General features: G+C 45.8%; 2 protein-coding genes and 1 long non-coding RNA gene across 3 annotated transcripts in view; 1 reads left to right on the top strand and 2 right to left on the bottom strand.

Annotated features, from left to right (window-relative positions):
• LOC122365031 (ATP-dependent RNA helicase DDX51-like) overlaps positions 1 to 1,614 on the bottom strand; it is a 34,777-nt gene extending 33,163 nt beyond the window's left edge. The window contains exon 1 of the mRNA XM_043335913.1: positions 1,437 to 1,614. The gene's annotated coding sequence lies outside the window, so the exon portion shown is untranslated. The remainder of the gene's footprint in view (positions 1 to 1,436) is intronic.
• LOC122365035 lies at positions 126 to 2,091 on the top strand. Its single transcript, XR_006253659.1, has 2 exons — positions 126 to 966; positions 1,730 to 2,091. It is a non-coding gene; the product is annotated as an uncharacterized LOC122365035 (long non-coding RNA).
• A 313-nt stretch (positions 2,092 to 2,404) lies between these two features.
• Positions 2,405 to 14,941, bottom strand: LOC122365032. Its single transcript, XM_043335914.1, has 4 exons — positions 14,290 to 14,941; positions 13,710 to 13,773; positions 3,929 to 4,729; positions 2,405 to 3,507 (listed from the first exon to the last, which is right to left on the bottom strand). Exons 2-4 carry the CDS (start codon positions 13,719 to 13,721, stop codon positions 3,184 to 3,186), a joined length of 1,137 nt encoding a protein of 378 aa, XP_043191849.1. The 5' UTR covers positions 13,722 to 13,773; positions 14,290 to 14,941; the 3' UTR covers positions 2,405 to 3,183.
• Positions 14,942 to 15,158: the final 217 nt, after the last annotated feature.

The following is a 15,158-nucleotide window of genomic DNA, read 5'->3' as shown; positions in this document are numbered from 1 at the left end:
CGATGTATGGTCTATTTTTCTATGGAAAAATATTGCAAAATCTAATATCGCAAAGCACAAAATTTGGTGAAAACCTAATTTGCGGCGAAGTTGACGCAGAAATACAAAACATTTCCAATCAAGAGGTTTAAAATCATAGATAAAAAATAAAAAAGATTTACGAAATAACTAATATGGTAAATTTTCTCCTTTGCTTTTTACAAATAAAAAATATTAAATCAGCTCAAACTCAAATATGTCAAACCTTTCGCACCAAAATCCTACAACGTGGTCGCAGTTCGCGTCTTCAAGGTCATGTATTTGGTGCGTCAAGTTCGCCGCCCGTAACAAATTCGCGAAGTTCGGCCCTTTCCGCTTTAAAACATAGCATTTTTTAGGCGTAGAAAAATAGAATATACTCAGTTTACTTAGAAACTGGCCCCCAAACTATCTAACTAGGTCCAGTGTTTTCTAAAAATACCGATAAAATTTCGTCCCATTGCTTTAACACAGGGCCGTCAGCTGATTATGCCCCAGCCACTAGTCATGACGTCACACTTCGGTTGCGTATTGCTGTGAGCTCTTGAAGAGGGAGTGTTTCAATAACAATTTGTGGATTATTTGAGTTTCTTGATATAAAAATCGAATAATATTATGAATCATTGTGTGGAAACTGCAAATACTGATATAATCAATTGCTTAGTTTGGGAATTGATACACATTTTGTAGAGGTTTGTCTGGCAAATGGTGTAACAAACTGAACCTTCAAGCCTATCATGATCTGAAGCTGCTGTAACAAATCAAAATTGCTTTGATGTTCCATAGTACCTTGTTGGAAAGATTGGAGCATGGTTCAAGATGATGTGTAAAAATTCAAGATTTGTGCAAAAGCTTATGACTGAAGAGCGAAAACAGTTCAATATTATGATGGCTCAATCATCAAACTTGGAAATGGACGACAAAAGTGGAGTTTCAACATTCCAGCATGTGAGAATAACTTCAGAACTTCATAGTTGTTGTCAGGGTGGGAATTCTCTTTTTTTTTCTTGGTGTCTGAGTACAAATTTTCGGGGAAGTGAGTACAAAATTTCATGATGCAGTCACGGCATATCAAATATTAAAAGTGATGATTCAAAGTGATGTACCTAAGTATGATAAAAAAGGACAAATTCAGCACTGCAAACACTACTGACAACACTACTGAGAATTTGCCCATAAAAGACAAGTTGGTCAGCTGGATGAACATGATAGCGAAAACAAGGTATTTGATTAATAATAAAAATAGATATTCCTCAGTAGGCAGCAGTCAATCGTCCGCAAGTGAGCGAGCAGCGAGCACTCAGCAGGTGCCGAAGCCTCACGTGAATCAATTCAGAACAAGTTGCTCTTTGTTACACACACACACACAAAGAATACATTTCTGATCGTCGACGTTTCGCACGTAGCACTGCACCTACCGGCAATTACGTGCAGTGGTTGATTGATTTCACACGACCAATACGCCTTACGTGCCCGCGCCTCACACCAACACCACGCGCCTGCCTTTTGAAGAGCACTTTGCCTGTAGTTCCACCGCCTTCACTGAACAGCGGCCAATGCGCCATTGAGGAGCATGAGGGGTATGGGTTCTCTTTCACTGCGCGCTAGTAGCGCTCACTAACATAAAAAGCGCTTTCGGTTTCCATGGAAACTTGATAAACTTGTTTAGCTTTAATCACCGAACGCTTGACAGCCTTTGCCTCTCTTTCAGAAAAGAACATGGCATTGACTTCGGGCGACATCTATACTATTCCTCACGAGACTGCCGACCAGCGCCATCTAGCCAGGAAAACAAGAGAAGAGACTGAGAGCCACGAATGCGGACTTCTGACCAAGACGACCCTTTATAACATTTAATCCAGCTAATCAACGAACGCCGAGTTTTCGTAATACTCTATGGTTGATTTATGTAACTATGGCCGACATAAGATAGCTGCCGTCCAGTCGCGAGGCAGCGCTGCGCCAGTGCTCACGATCGCGTCGTACCCTGATGGATCCGTGTTTCAATCATTGCTTCTTTGCGTTGCTTCTGCTGGTATATATTGCGAATAATAATATATACTGAGACACGAACTCTTTTTTATCTTTATTAGCAAAAAAGGTCGCCATCGGGCAGCCAGCCACAGTGTACCTACTACAAAAACGGTCGCCGTCGGGCAGCTAAGCTCAATAAAAGCTGAAACAGACTCTTTCCGCAGTCAGGAAATCGCACGCGAGAGCCTATTCAAATGCATTAAAATCCTTCCCGCATCATTCGTATGCGGGAGGTGCGTACGATTGATGCGAGCGTGATTTAATGCATTTGAATAGGATCTCGCATGCGATTTCCTGACTGCGGAGAGTCTGTTTCAACCTTTACACCATAAAAAACAGCCACCGCCGGCTCACAAAGTCGCACAACACTACACAAACGGTCGTCACCGGGCGGTCAGCCATCAGCTGAACGAAAGGTCCCATCATAAATGCCACTGAGAATAAGAAGCCATGATGATGATGATGATGATGATGACGGCGATGGTTTGAGGTTTTTGGGCGTCCGGACTGCAGTGGTCATCGGCGCCCATAACACGACATTAGAAGATCACGTTATGATTATAAAAAAGAAAACGCAGGAGAAACTACTTAGATCCCAAATTAATACGCCTGAGCAGAAATATGTTTACCTACGCTCCTGGAGAAAATATGACGAACATCAACTACTCATCACAGCCTTCGCCTCATATGATTTGTACTTGTCATAAGGAACCAAGGACTAGCATGAAGACCATCTGTTCTAGAAGGTATCCCTGATAGTGATGTCAGTTACAGAAAATCTGAATACCGATACCAAACCAAATACCAACCAAAACCGTAGGAAAATACTGAGACCGAACCAACTAGGAAATATGATGGAAATACAACCTTTTAACCAAATTCACAGCCCCTTTCACATTAGCGAGGATCCATGATACAAACAAAAATACCAAACACATTTGGATTGAAATACCAAATACCAAGTCGGTATCGGTTGGTATCGTTATACCAAAAAATTGGTATCTGATTGACATCTCTAATCCCTGATATCAGCAGAATGGACCATATCTGGACTACATAAAGCTAGAGAAAGATTAAATAAACATAAAGCTAAACACTTGACACGTGGCTACAGGCCAGCACTGCGCTGGCCTACTCGCTGGTGAGGCACAGCCTCACCAGCTCGCGCCTGATGGCGCTGTATGCTGACGGCGTCAGGTGGACGCCGTCATCATCATACAACGCCGAGACCGGTGGAGCGGCGTTGGCGTCCGGCGGCGGCGGGCGTCCGGGAACCCACCCCGTGGCCCAGGCGACGTCCGGGACCGGCGCGCGCTGGGCCTCGGCGAGGGCAGCTCGGCACGCTGCCACCTCCCTCGCCGCCCTCTCCGCCTCCTCCAGGACCTCGGTGGCGACGGACGCCACGGCCCGCGAGGCCGTGAGTAGCCGGTTGGGTAGCAGGCCCTCCTCAGCCTCCTGGTGTAGATGACAGAACAGGGTTGGTTTTTAACTTGCAGAATACAGAAACTTTATGCACTCATGGAAAAGTCAAAAGCAATATCCCACTACGTTAATTTGCGGCCCACCGCCCACATAAACAGTGCTAAATCAAAACTTAAATATGTTATGGTAAGTGGAAAATATTGAACATTGTCAGCAAGCTTACTGATAAGTACGACAAGCACATACATTTCATGGCATACATACATTTACATAAATTACATTTCATACATACATAAATACATTTCATGCATACATTTCATACATTTCATCTATTCCGGTTTTTTTTTCAAATTTGTGTGACATTGCACTGCACATATTCGGTACATTATATTCCTTTCTTTTTTAATTCACAATGCATAAATGACTGAGACTTCATCACTTCTTCGACACTCACCAGCTGTAGGTGGCCTATGGCGGCTTGGAGGGCCGCTCGGCTGGTGCCGCGCCCCGGGGCCGTGTCGTCGGTGGCGGGGCGGGAGGAGGCGTGGCCGGGCGTGACACCCTGGAGCACGGCCGGGTCCGGGGTGGCGGTGGCGGAGCTTGGAGCCATGCCGGCGACATCCCGGCGCAGGACCGCCTCGACGTCCAGGAAGGCTGCCCCGCGCTGCCTGGCGACCTGCCAGAGGGTCAGGCTGAGGCCCCGGAACATGTCCAGGGCCTCCGCCGACAGGTCCCTCTCCGGCAGGACGCTTAGGATGACGGCGCGGGTGCCTGGGATCACCAGCTCCAGGGTGCTGAGCCAGTGCTCCATGCCGGAGACGACGCGAGCGGCGGCCCCGGCGGCGTCCTCGAGCAGAGGCACTGGTGCTCCCTGGACGCGGTCACCCCGCCTCGGGACGAGGGCCGGCCCGCCAACGCAGATGACTGCGAAGGAGGGCCAGACCCCGTCCAGAGCATGGGTGGCGGCGTCCAGACGACGCCAGTCCTCGCTGGAGCCGCCACCGAGGCCACCGATCGTGCCGCCGTCCGGCCGCACCCACTTGACGTCGAGACGGTGCCGCCCGATGTGCCGGGAAGCGTCCTCGGCGATCGGGTGCACGAAGGCGCGGATGGCGTGTGAGTTACCAAACACGGCCACCCGCACCTCCGCGCACAGCGCCGGCTGCCGTGTTGGCCGGTGGCCTCCGCGCCGGCTCCGGTAGGGCTCTCTGCCGGTACGCAGAACCAGCGACCGATCCCGAGGCCGCCCCCCGTCCTGGAAACGTCAAAACAAGACACAAAGGTTGAAACCTCTGGAAAATAATCAGTTAGAAACACGTCGAGGAATATCGGGTCTGGTGTTAAGGTTCATGCTACATTGGGATGAGGGAATCGATAATCATACCATAGCACATGGTTAAGGTTTTACTCAGTATTCTTCGCCAAGTGCAGTAGAGTCAGTCATAGATCATACTTATCGCATTTGTTATTTTTTAGCCGTTGAAGGGGAGATGTCGGCGGATTGAGGCACATCAAAAACGTTTCCTCACATGTTTCCATCTCTCAGCGTGGCGGGCAAAATCAGCCACCCCAGGCAGCGGCGCGAGGAGCCGGATGGAATGATACATGAATGTACCTATCAAGGGCGATGAAAGCGGTATATCTGTGGAGGTTGCTCCAAGAGATACATTCATGTACCACGCTGCCCGCACTAGACGCAGCTTATTCTTATTCCGTAGAGAAATTATTGATGCCCATTTGCTGCACCGTTACTAAAAAAAAAAAATTAACGCAAAAGCTACGTCTAGAGCCCGTCCAAAAGACGGACAATACGAATGAACAATGACCAATGCAGTGAACAAGGGTAACACATTACGCCACACACATTCACACGAACAGGCAGACATGCTGAAAGTGACACAGCATCATGACCCTAACAAGTGAAGTACAGTAACGCACCTGCATGCATCACTCACATGCCCTCCTCCAATCTGCCACCGCCCTTTCCAGCATACAACACCAGCATGTACACAACACACACACAAACAAGACACACACACGAGTATGACAATGCACATCTTATTCGGATGTATTCTACGCCCGCAAGACGATAATACGTCATGGGTATTGTAGATACTGAAACTGTCATGATTATTCACGTCTGATCCAGACGTAGTCTACGCCCGCAAGACGATTATACGTCATGGGTATTGTGGAACTGGATACTGAAGCTGTTATGATTATTCACGTCCGATCCCGATGTATTCTACGCCCGCCAGACGATTATACGTCATGGGTATTGTAGACACTGAAGCTGTCATGATTATTCACGTCTGATCCAGACGTAGTCTACGCCCGCCAGACGATTATACGTCATGGGTATTGTAGACACTGAAGCTGTCATGATTATTCACGTCTGATCCAGACGTAGTCTACGCCCGCCAGACGATTATACGTCATGGGTATTGTAGACACTGAAGCTGTCATTATTATTCACGTCTGATCCCGATGTATTCTACACCCGCCAGACGATAATACGTCATGGGTATTGTAGAAAAATGCAGTCGTAAGTACTAACGTCCGATCCGGATGTAGTTACTTGACAGTAACGGCCATTTCTGCTGACTCGGATCCCGAATGACAAATACCGGTAATATGTCACTGCTAGGAGGTATGTTTGCACTTCCTGTCAGCGCCAAGACTGCATCATACGATAGATTAGGATGCATGCGTTATAAGAAAGTAGTTCCTTAACTGTTTCTTGATTAACATTGCTCACTTTTTCGTCATCACATTTGAAAAAAAACTCGCCTCTTCTTATCAGGCATTGGTAATGTCCATGCTCCCTCGTTCCCCAATGTAATATGGCACCTACCAAATGATAAGCTTTATTTCCGCCTGGTATACGAAGTCCCTCTAGAGGACAATCAAGTGCAATTTTTTGACGCCTGTCATAATCCGGACGTTGCATATTCAGTACCATGACTTCAGGCTCACAAGAGATGGATGTCGTGTGTGCCCCTCCACGCCCAGAACATTCATCGTTGCCACAACTGAAGTCGTCTAAAATTGTTGCTGAGCAGTAATCACTCAAACATTCATACACGGTACTTCTTTTATTGCACCAAAGATGTAACTGATGCTGATTTACATGTTTGTCTGATGAGTATGAGCAATGTCTGCACTTCAATGTTGTTGTTGTATCTATTCTAGCGCTGTCGATATTCATTCCGCCTTCTAGGAATACCTTAAAAATGCATTCTAGCGCCTCCGACGAGTCCTGTTGTTCGTCATTATGGAATATCTCAAACTTTTTTGCAAGGATACCCTTGATGGTTCCTGGATCGGAACATATTTCGGAATTATAGCAATCACGCAAATTGTTTATCAATAAATTTGCATAATGATCATGGCCCGAGCCACCTCTTTTTATCCTCAACAAAGGAAGAATTTGGAGAACAGTTATAAGATAGCAGTCGTTACGGCGGTTGATCATTCCCCTGGGAGTTTGTTGCGCATGAAAAAGAACGGCATCCGAAAAGGAATACTGTTCAGCAGGGATGCGGAGCCGTGGAAATTTCAGACGGCTCCGGCTCCGGCTCCGGCTCCGGAGAAAAAAATCGGCTCCGGCTCCGGCTCCGGCTCCGGGTGAAATGTTATGGCGGCTCCGGCTCCGGCTCCGGCTCCGAGTAAAATGGTCCGGCTCCGGCGGCTCCGGCTCCGGCGGCTCCGGCTCCGACTCAGTACATCCCCTACGCAATCAATTAAATACGGGTGGAAGAAAAATTGGATTGGTTATACGCGTTACTCTTTGCCATGACCGGCTCACCGCGTCCCCGGCCCCGCGCAAACGCACCTCGGAGCCTCGGAGAGAACTGGCAGAACAAAGGGCTAGGAAGCGATGGCATTGGAAACGCAGTCGCCGCGAATCGGAGTTCAGTGAACCATCGTAAGCTGACACCCGTCTCGGCTGCATTGGGGGGTGAGGGGTGGGGGGTGTGTGGGATGAGACGGTGCTGGGAGTCGCAGTCCACTGCACTGGTTTGAAAACAATGGCCGTCACCTGATGACTGGTCCTCATGTTCTGGGGATGCAGTAGACGTGGGGGGGGGGGGGAGAGCAAACAGGAAGTTGTTTGCGTACTGTGGGATACTGGGGCCATTCACTTGATGGCCCATGACGTAAGTACCATATGTTTTGCCTTGTACTGTCAAACCGAACTAGGTCAATTATTTTTTTTCCTCTTCAAAAAATAAAAAGGAGCCGGAGTCGCCCCCTTTTTTGGCGGCTCCGGCTCCGGCTCCGGCTCCGGGCTATATTGTTTCACGGCTCCGGCTCCGGCTCCGGCTCCGGGCAAAATATGCCGGCTCCGGCGGCTCCGGCTCCGACTCCGGCTCCGGCTCCGCATCCCTGCTGTTCAGCATTATCATTGTCATCGCCACCTGGAGACATATTAGTAGTACTCATCTCGGAAAAACGTGTGTCGTCTTCAACAGCAAACATTTCCGATGGCCGGGCCTGGGAAGTCGGTGATCCAACACTACGTCCACTTTCATTGCGCTTATCACGAAGCTCTATTTCGTTGTGCTCCTTCTCATGCCTTAAATCAATCAGTGGTGATTTGGCAGCTTCAGGCTCTTTCGGGGGTTTAGAAACGTTCTGCTTGCTTTTTATAAACGTGAGGATCGAACTCTGCTTCCACTTTGTCACTGCTGCTAGTTCCACTGAATGCCCAGATGCAATTGGCGAATCTAAATCATCTGGGTCGTTATCTGAGTCATTAACATCTACCTGTCGTTGAGATCGTAGTTGCTGTGGTTCACTTTGTTCAAATGACACCTCTTTGTCAGTTTGCGCTCGAGCCTGAACAAAATCATCAACTTCCATAGCATTATCATCTGACGCAACATCAGCATGTTCAGAGGCAGTTTCACCAATGCTCTGCGACATATGATCTTCACCTGAAGAACTATGAGCGTGTACATCACTAGAAGCGTGGACAACATCTGTACGGAGATTCGAATCTGTGTTCACTGTACTATCACCCGCAAGACCTTCATTGTTATCTGATGTCAGCACGGGGGAGCCCACGCTACGATCCTCTTGCGTAACATCATCTGACGTGGTACCTGCTTCTCTGGGCTGTTGGTCCAAATGGTAAGATGTCATAAATTTCACTTTCGATGGTTGATGCTTACGAAGGTAAGCAGGGGTTTTCTTGCCTCGTTTTTTAAGTACACCATAATGAAACTTTGACCACTCCTCTTTAATGGCATCAATTGGTAGATCATGTAATTCAAGTCCTAGCTCACGGATGTAAACTTCTTTAGCACACCTGTCCTTCTCCAGCGGTTTCAGTTCATTAAACTTGCCACCGAATCTGTTTTCCGAAAGATCCTTGACTAATTTACCTGTTCTTTCCGTATCAGACTGTGATCGACATAGCAACACTGCTATTTCCATCAATTCAATAACATCTGGAATACTGACGTGCAGCTGACTCGAGGGCCTTAGAAAATCATGTAGAATGAATCCGACCGACAATATCTTTACACCATTGTCGTCTGCATACCATTCAGCACGTAACTGAATTTGACCAGATACGCGGTTCTTAAAAACGATATACTGGTCTTCAACGCACCTGCATTCTTTTTCGTGCCGGCACATGGAACTATGTTTCCCTGGAAAACGTATGTTACTGTGAGTACAGAAGAACTTGACTACTTCGCGAAGCTCCTTATTCCTGAATTGTTTCAAAGCCAACTTGTCGTGCAAAGGAAATGTGGGAATATCGAAAATTTTCATCATTTTATCTTCAACCTCTGTAACGTCCAAAAAGGCGTCAAGTTCATCAAGAAGAGCTTGGGCTAGCTGAGCCTGCCTTTCCATAGCTCGTTTGAGGGCGTCTTTGAGTGTTGAATGGTAACTGCTACCGATTCTAGTACTCCGTTTATGAGAAGTGACTAATAAGCTCACGTTTTCGAAGTCGAATCCGTTGAACCGTCCTTTACGGAACTCTTTACCGTGTTTCCGTATCAGAGGATTGGATTTGCCGTCGCAAGCTTCTTGGAGAGCAAGACGACACGCATCTATCGCTTTACGATCATCCCACAAAGAATAAGTAGCTTTCTGTGCAGCTTTACTGACTTTCTTGACAATATCTAAGACATATAACAGCACCAGGGCGGTAGGAATGAAATCGATATCGCACAAGACATCTAGGGCTTGAAGTTTATCTGGATCGTTATCACGGCGCCCATCATTCTCTATCGTCATAACTACATTCCCATACTGTTTGATAATTGAATTAATCGCTAGTACAGTGTACTCAATAAATCTCGTGTCAACATTTCTATAGAGAACAGTAAATGTGGGATCGATCCTTCGAGCCAATCGCATAAGTTTTGATGACCGATTAATTGCCCCTACCACTTTATCAACATTTGATCTGATGAAGACTCTTGCCCACTGAAATTCGTCTTTTCTAAAAACACTGTCAGTCCATAATTCTACCTTATGGGCTCTGTCAAGCAAATGCAGAAATGCGTTGTTATTGAATCTTTCACGCCATCTTACCGCTACACCGGACTGTTGTCCTGCATAAACAGCTTCTTTATCAGAGCTCATGGAGAAGCACATTGTACCGACACTCCGAGGCGAAAGATCTAGGACTGATTTTGTCAGGACATCACATATGTGTTCTAGACAGCCAACAGCGTCCGACTCGTGCGTGACACCTTCCGCTGCGTCAGCCTCCGAAGCCCTATTTCTGATAACATCGACTGACAAGTTTGTTACCTTGGGAGCACCATCCACGTCAATAAACCTTATATTAACTACCTGTCTTGACGTTCTTTCAGCCGTGACTTTGTCAGCACTAATGTGGAAGTGTCTTAGACGTCCTGTTGTCGGATTTACAGATTTTAAAAAACTGCAATGTGACTTTCGAAGCACTTCATATATAACGTCTATTGCAGAGGCAGCAGCCTTACGACTTGTGTTCCAATCAATGTGTGAGAATGTTTCTTTTGTAGACATCATATTTGAGAACAATCTATTCATAAGTGACTCAAATGCAGCATAAGAATGCCCCAATAGCAGGTTATGATATGCAGCCATCAGCATGTCCCTTGTCAGATTATCATCTAGCCGTTTATGCTTCTCGCACTGTAAACCAAACAGGCTTTGTATTCTGTCACGCTCTTCAGGCACCTGCATGCATGCCTTATGAACAGCAGTGGCTGCATGCCTAGCGATAATTTCAAGTCTATTCTTTTTTAGCGAAACGCCTTCCGTTGTCCAACGCAGTGCTTTATGCTGGCCTCGCATGGCCGAAACAGTTGCCTTATTAGCAATGCACGTTGAACAAAATCCTAATTCCTCTGAGCCTGTACCCCGAGTGAGAAGCCATGGAAACTGTTTGGCAGTGTCAGCACTTCGTGCCTTTGCTGCTCCTGGAGAAATTTTTTTCTCAAGCTCAGTCATCTCTTTCCTGAGAGAGGCGCGCGAAACAAATTCAGAGTCGTGACTATCGATTTTCCTAGATAGCATACGAATTTCACACAGTATGTCTCGTAACATCTGGGATTCAACCAAATCGTCACCCATGACACCTGGCTGCTGAGCACCACCTTCACTTATACACTCAGCCTGCTGCAGCCGTACGGTCGGTGTCGACGTGCTCTGCGCTGTGTCCCGTTCTTGTGTGGTATCTGTCACAGTTACGGGGGGGCTCGTGCGGCCGGGATAATTATCACAGACTTGATTAATTCGATCCGGAGATGGGTGCTCGTGGTATGATGATTGAACGGAGTCTCTCTCAGTTGTCATGACATCGTTTCTCTCACTTGCGATAGTATGTATCAGTACACTAGGGGATCCCTGTCCCAACGGTGTTTCGGCATTGGCAGTAATGTCAGGCTCGTTGTCAGTGATAATGACAGTGACTGGCTCATTGTCATCGTTTTCCCTTGTAGAACGAGATTTTACAATAGCCTTCTCTATGAGATAGCCAGTAACACCACGGGGATTTTTTCTCATAGCATCTAAGTAAGCTTCTCTATGTTTCGATTTCACATGACGTGGGAAATTCTTTGTTGAAATTGACTTAGGGCATAAATGACATGTTACTGTTCCTTTAACATGTGAGCGTGTAGCGAACCGTATTCGTTCAGAAGACTTCCTACTAGCCTTACTCTTGACGACAGGTCTCGGACGTTCATCGTCATGCACCTGAAAAGAAAAAGTACTTTGTTTTACTGCAAAAGAAAGTTAACACTTACCCCTTATCCACTAATGTTTTATATACACCTAATGGGGGGGGGGGGTCAACCAACTGCGTAAAGGTTTGGTGGTGGGGGGGGGGGCAGGGCACTGCAGGGGTGGTGTCTACTCAACAACCTCTGCTCAGCGTCGAATAAGCAGAGAACCACAACAATGCCCCTTAACCCTCGCCCGCACATGGGGGGTTGCCACCCCCCCCCCCCCCAGGTAGTTTTTCTGCTCTGCACTCAACATTTTTAGAGCTAGAAGCCTGTAGCTGCTCCCCTATCCTTTCTTGATGTCCACTGAAAATTTCAAGTTTCTGTGGTTTTTGGTTTCGGAGATATGACCTTGTTCTTCAGGTCATGTCATGACCCAAATGACAAATACCCAATATCTTGCGTTGGCTATGGGTCTTGTGAGCTTTTGACACCTTGATTTCGGCCTTTTTTGCCAGTCTTACCTCCCACCTATCATGAAACATGTTGTTCGACGATGTCAGATGTCAAGGTCAGGGTCAAGGTCAACCTAGGTCATCTAAGAATATTGCGTTTTAGGCAAGCTGAATTTACTTTTGTTAAGTTTCTTTGACTGTATTTTTGGTAAAAGCTTCTCATTTCATGATCTCATGTAATATGGACACCTAAACAATCGGTGCACACATCAGTATACACACAGACACACACAGACATACAACACATATAATTGACCTTGACCTAACTTGACCTGAAATGACCTCAGCAGCAAAAACCTGGTCGGATAGTGTGACAAAGAGGTTCTAGCTGGCCTGGCACCAGAAAACAGCATCGTCATCGGTATTTGATAAGCAGCGCACTTGATATCCAACGGTGACCCAAAACAGCAACATTTTTTAGTTTGACCTGACCTGGAAGGTCAATGACTGACCTGAGAAGGTAAAACTGGGTATCATTGGATTCGTCTCTTCCCAAAGAATCTTTTTGATCTTTACCGTGAAGCTCTATCTCCAACAGGAACGAAATGGCGCGGGGGGGGGGGGGGTGGCAACCACACCCCCCCATGTGCGTTCTAGGATGGGAAAATGGCATGTGCGGGCGAGGGTTAAAGCTAGTTTTCATATCAAAATATTTAAAGGGATAGGAAGTTAGAAATTCCTCTAAAAAAAACGGGGATGAGGGTGGAAAACCGCTGGTCAGATAGGCCCAAAAAGAATGAACAAATAATTAATATTGATAACATTCATTTCTATACAAATGTGTTAATGCAGGATAAACAGCGACCATCCACGCAAATACTTTTTTCTGTTTAATTGAGAGTGCAAAATTGTTCTTAAAAACTGTAGGTGAGAGTGCAAAATAATTTTCATTTGGATGTTGCTTCCCACCCAAATCAACAAATTTTGAAACACTGTCTCAACTCAAATCTTATGTTAAGGTGGGATGGTCACTTTAAGGAGTGAGTAAGCACATGCATCAAATAAATGTTTGCAGCCCAGCTATAAAGTAGAAACACAAACCTGACACCAGCTGTCAAATGTCAACCTGCCACCAACCATCATAAAAAGCCCAATTATCATGGCATCATTACCATCACATGCAATCACTTACAACTCAATGATGATTTCACATGGGATTCTCTGCAAGGGAAAAGTGAAGTAAAATCTTATTTATGTGAGACTAAACAACTTTCAAATTTCACATAAAACTGATAAAAGCATTAAGTGCACCTCAATTTCATACCGAGTGGTGCCCAGTGGTACCTATTTCATTATCGTCTACAAAAGCAGCACCAAAAGGTAGGTACCTACTGATTTTCACAACACAAACAATGACACTTGATCCAGTAGTCTATCTGGATAAACAAAAACACCAAGAAATTGAGAACATACAATTCCGGACATCCAAAGAGGAAAAAAATTTGAGACCCACATATTTGTATTTCATTTTGCTATGGAAATGTCTAATAGCATTCATAAAAGTCAATAATGCTTATCAGAATCATGGAAACAAACTTACGTTTTGACTCATTACTGCTGATGCTGAGGTTGTTGGGCTGCCACCTTGCCCTGCATCTGTAGCCCTATAAACACAGGGTGGGTGGGAGGGCGTAAGAGCACTGGTTGTGGTCCTGAATGTTTTGGTTTGGTAAGTCTGGCATAAAGTAACACAAAGATACTAGATAGCATGGCATGGGCATCACATCACTTTTCAAATTTGTACGCAAGATTAATTATTAATTTTAGGATAGCGTCTAGCAAAGCCATTCTTGCCAATTGCCATGCACTGTCATAAGATTAATGTCAATGTTAAAATTCTGAAATTATTGTTATTGGTAGCACTGGCGCCCTACCAAGCCTATAGAAAACGATGCCCATGGATCATGATGCCGATGTCCGTTCTGTGTTCACCATTACAGACAACAAACACAAAGACATGTCAGAATTAAAAATCATGCAAATCCTAGCCTTCTCAGGTCGCGAGGTTTACATGTAAGCACATTGCACACCAACCCGAACTGGATGAGATTGCAACTTTTCGATTTCATAAATCGTAGGTACCTATATCCTACATACTGCAAGGTAAGTTAGGTACTTACAACAATGAACAAATCACTCAGCAATGATGGTCGAGCGACGCCGGCAGCAAGACAAAGAACCCTCGCTGGCGGGGGTGTCCCTCCCCCGGCGCCGGCTTGTTTGCGTCGCTTCCATGCTTCCATATCCTCGGGCTTTGGCCTCGGGCCGAGCCTCAGGCTCCCCACCCTCTGTCCTCTCCCTTTACTTGTACTCGCCTCGCTCTTTCCCTGGCGGTCGCGGGCTCATGCCCTGATACAAGCTAGATGCGGCTGCTAAATTAAGGACTTCATTTGGAGAGGCGCAAAAATATTTGAAGATCCCATCTCAGTATACGTTTTCTCATCAACCATGCATACAATGACATCAAAACGCCGTGTGCTAAATCTACAAAGAATTTGCTTTGAATTTCAGTAAAAAAAATAAAAAAAACTAATTTCGTTTTCAAAATTTTTTTGGAGTTTGAATAAGTTGTGACCGTGAAAAAATAGATATTTTAAAACCGAAAATTTTGCTACAATTTCTTTTTCAAAGGGTATAAAATGCCAAAGATGATTAGTTAGGGCTTTGAAGATTTGATTTTTGACAATTTTGTTACATGTTACTGTCTAAACATTCATAATTTGTTGAATAAGATGAACTCTCAAAATTGCTCGGTTTTAGGCTCCGACCCCAAGAACGTCAATTTTGCCAACTAGGCGAAATCTCACCAAGGCATTTACGACGCAGATCTTAGGTATTTGTCTCGAAAGTTTTGTGGACGCGTGGTAATGGTAATTTTATAGTGTGTGGTAGGCTCCGTCTAATGCTAGTGATTGCAAGTTTTTACTTTTGGTAAGTTTTGATGGTTGCTAATGCTTATTCTTGTTTTAACCTACTAATTCAGTGGCTG

The sequence above is a fragment of the Amphibalanus amphitrite genome, unplaced genomic scaffold, assembly GCF_019059575.1.
Source record: "Amphibalanus amphitrite isolate SeventyFive unplaced genomic scaffold, NRLGWU_Aamphi_draft 000712F_arrow, whole genome shotgun sequence".
Lineage (NCBI taxonomy): Eukaryota > Metazoa > Arthropoda > Thecostraca > Balanomorpha > Balanidae > Amphibalanus > Amphibalanus amphitrite.
The sequence above is the reverse complement of the archived record's forward strand: the minus strand, read 5'-3'. Positions and strand labels throughout refer to the sequence as shown.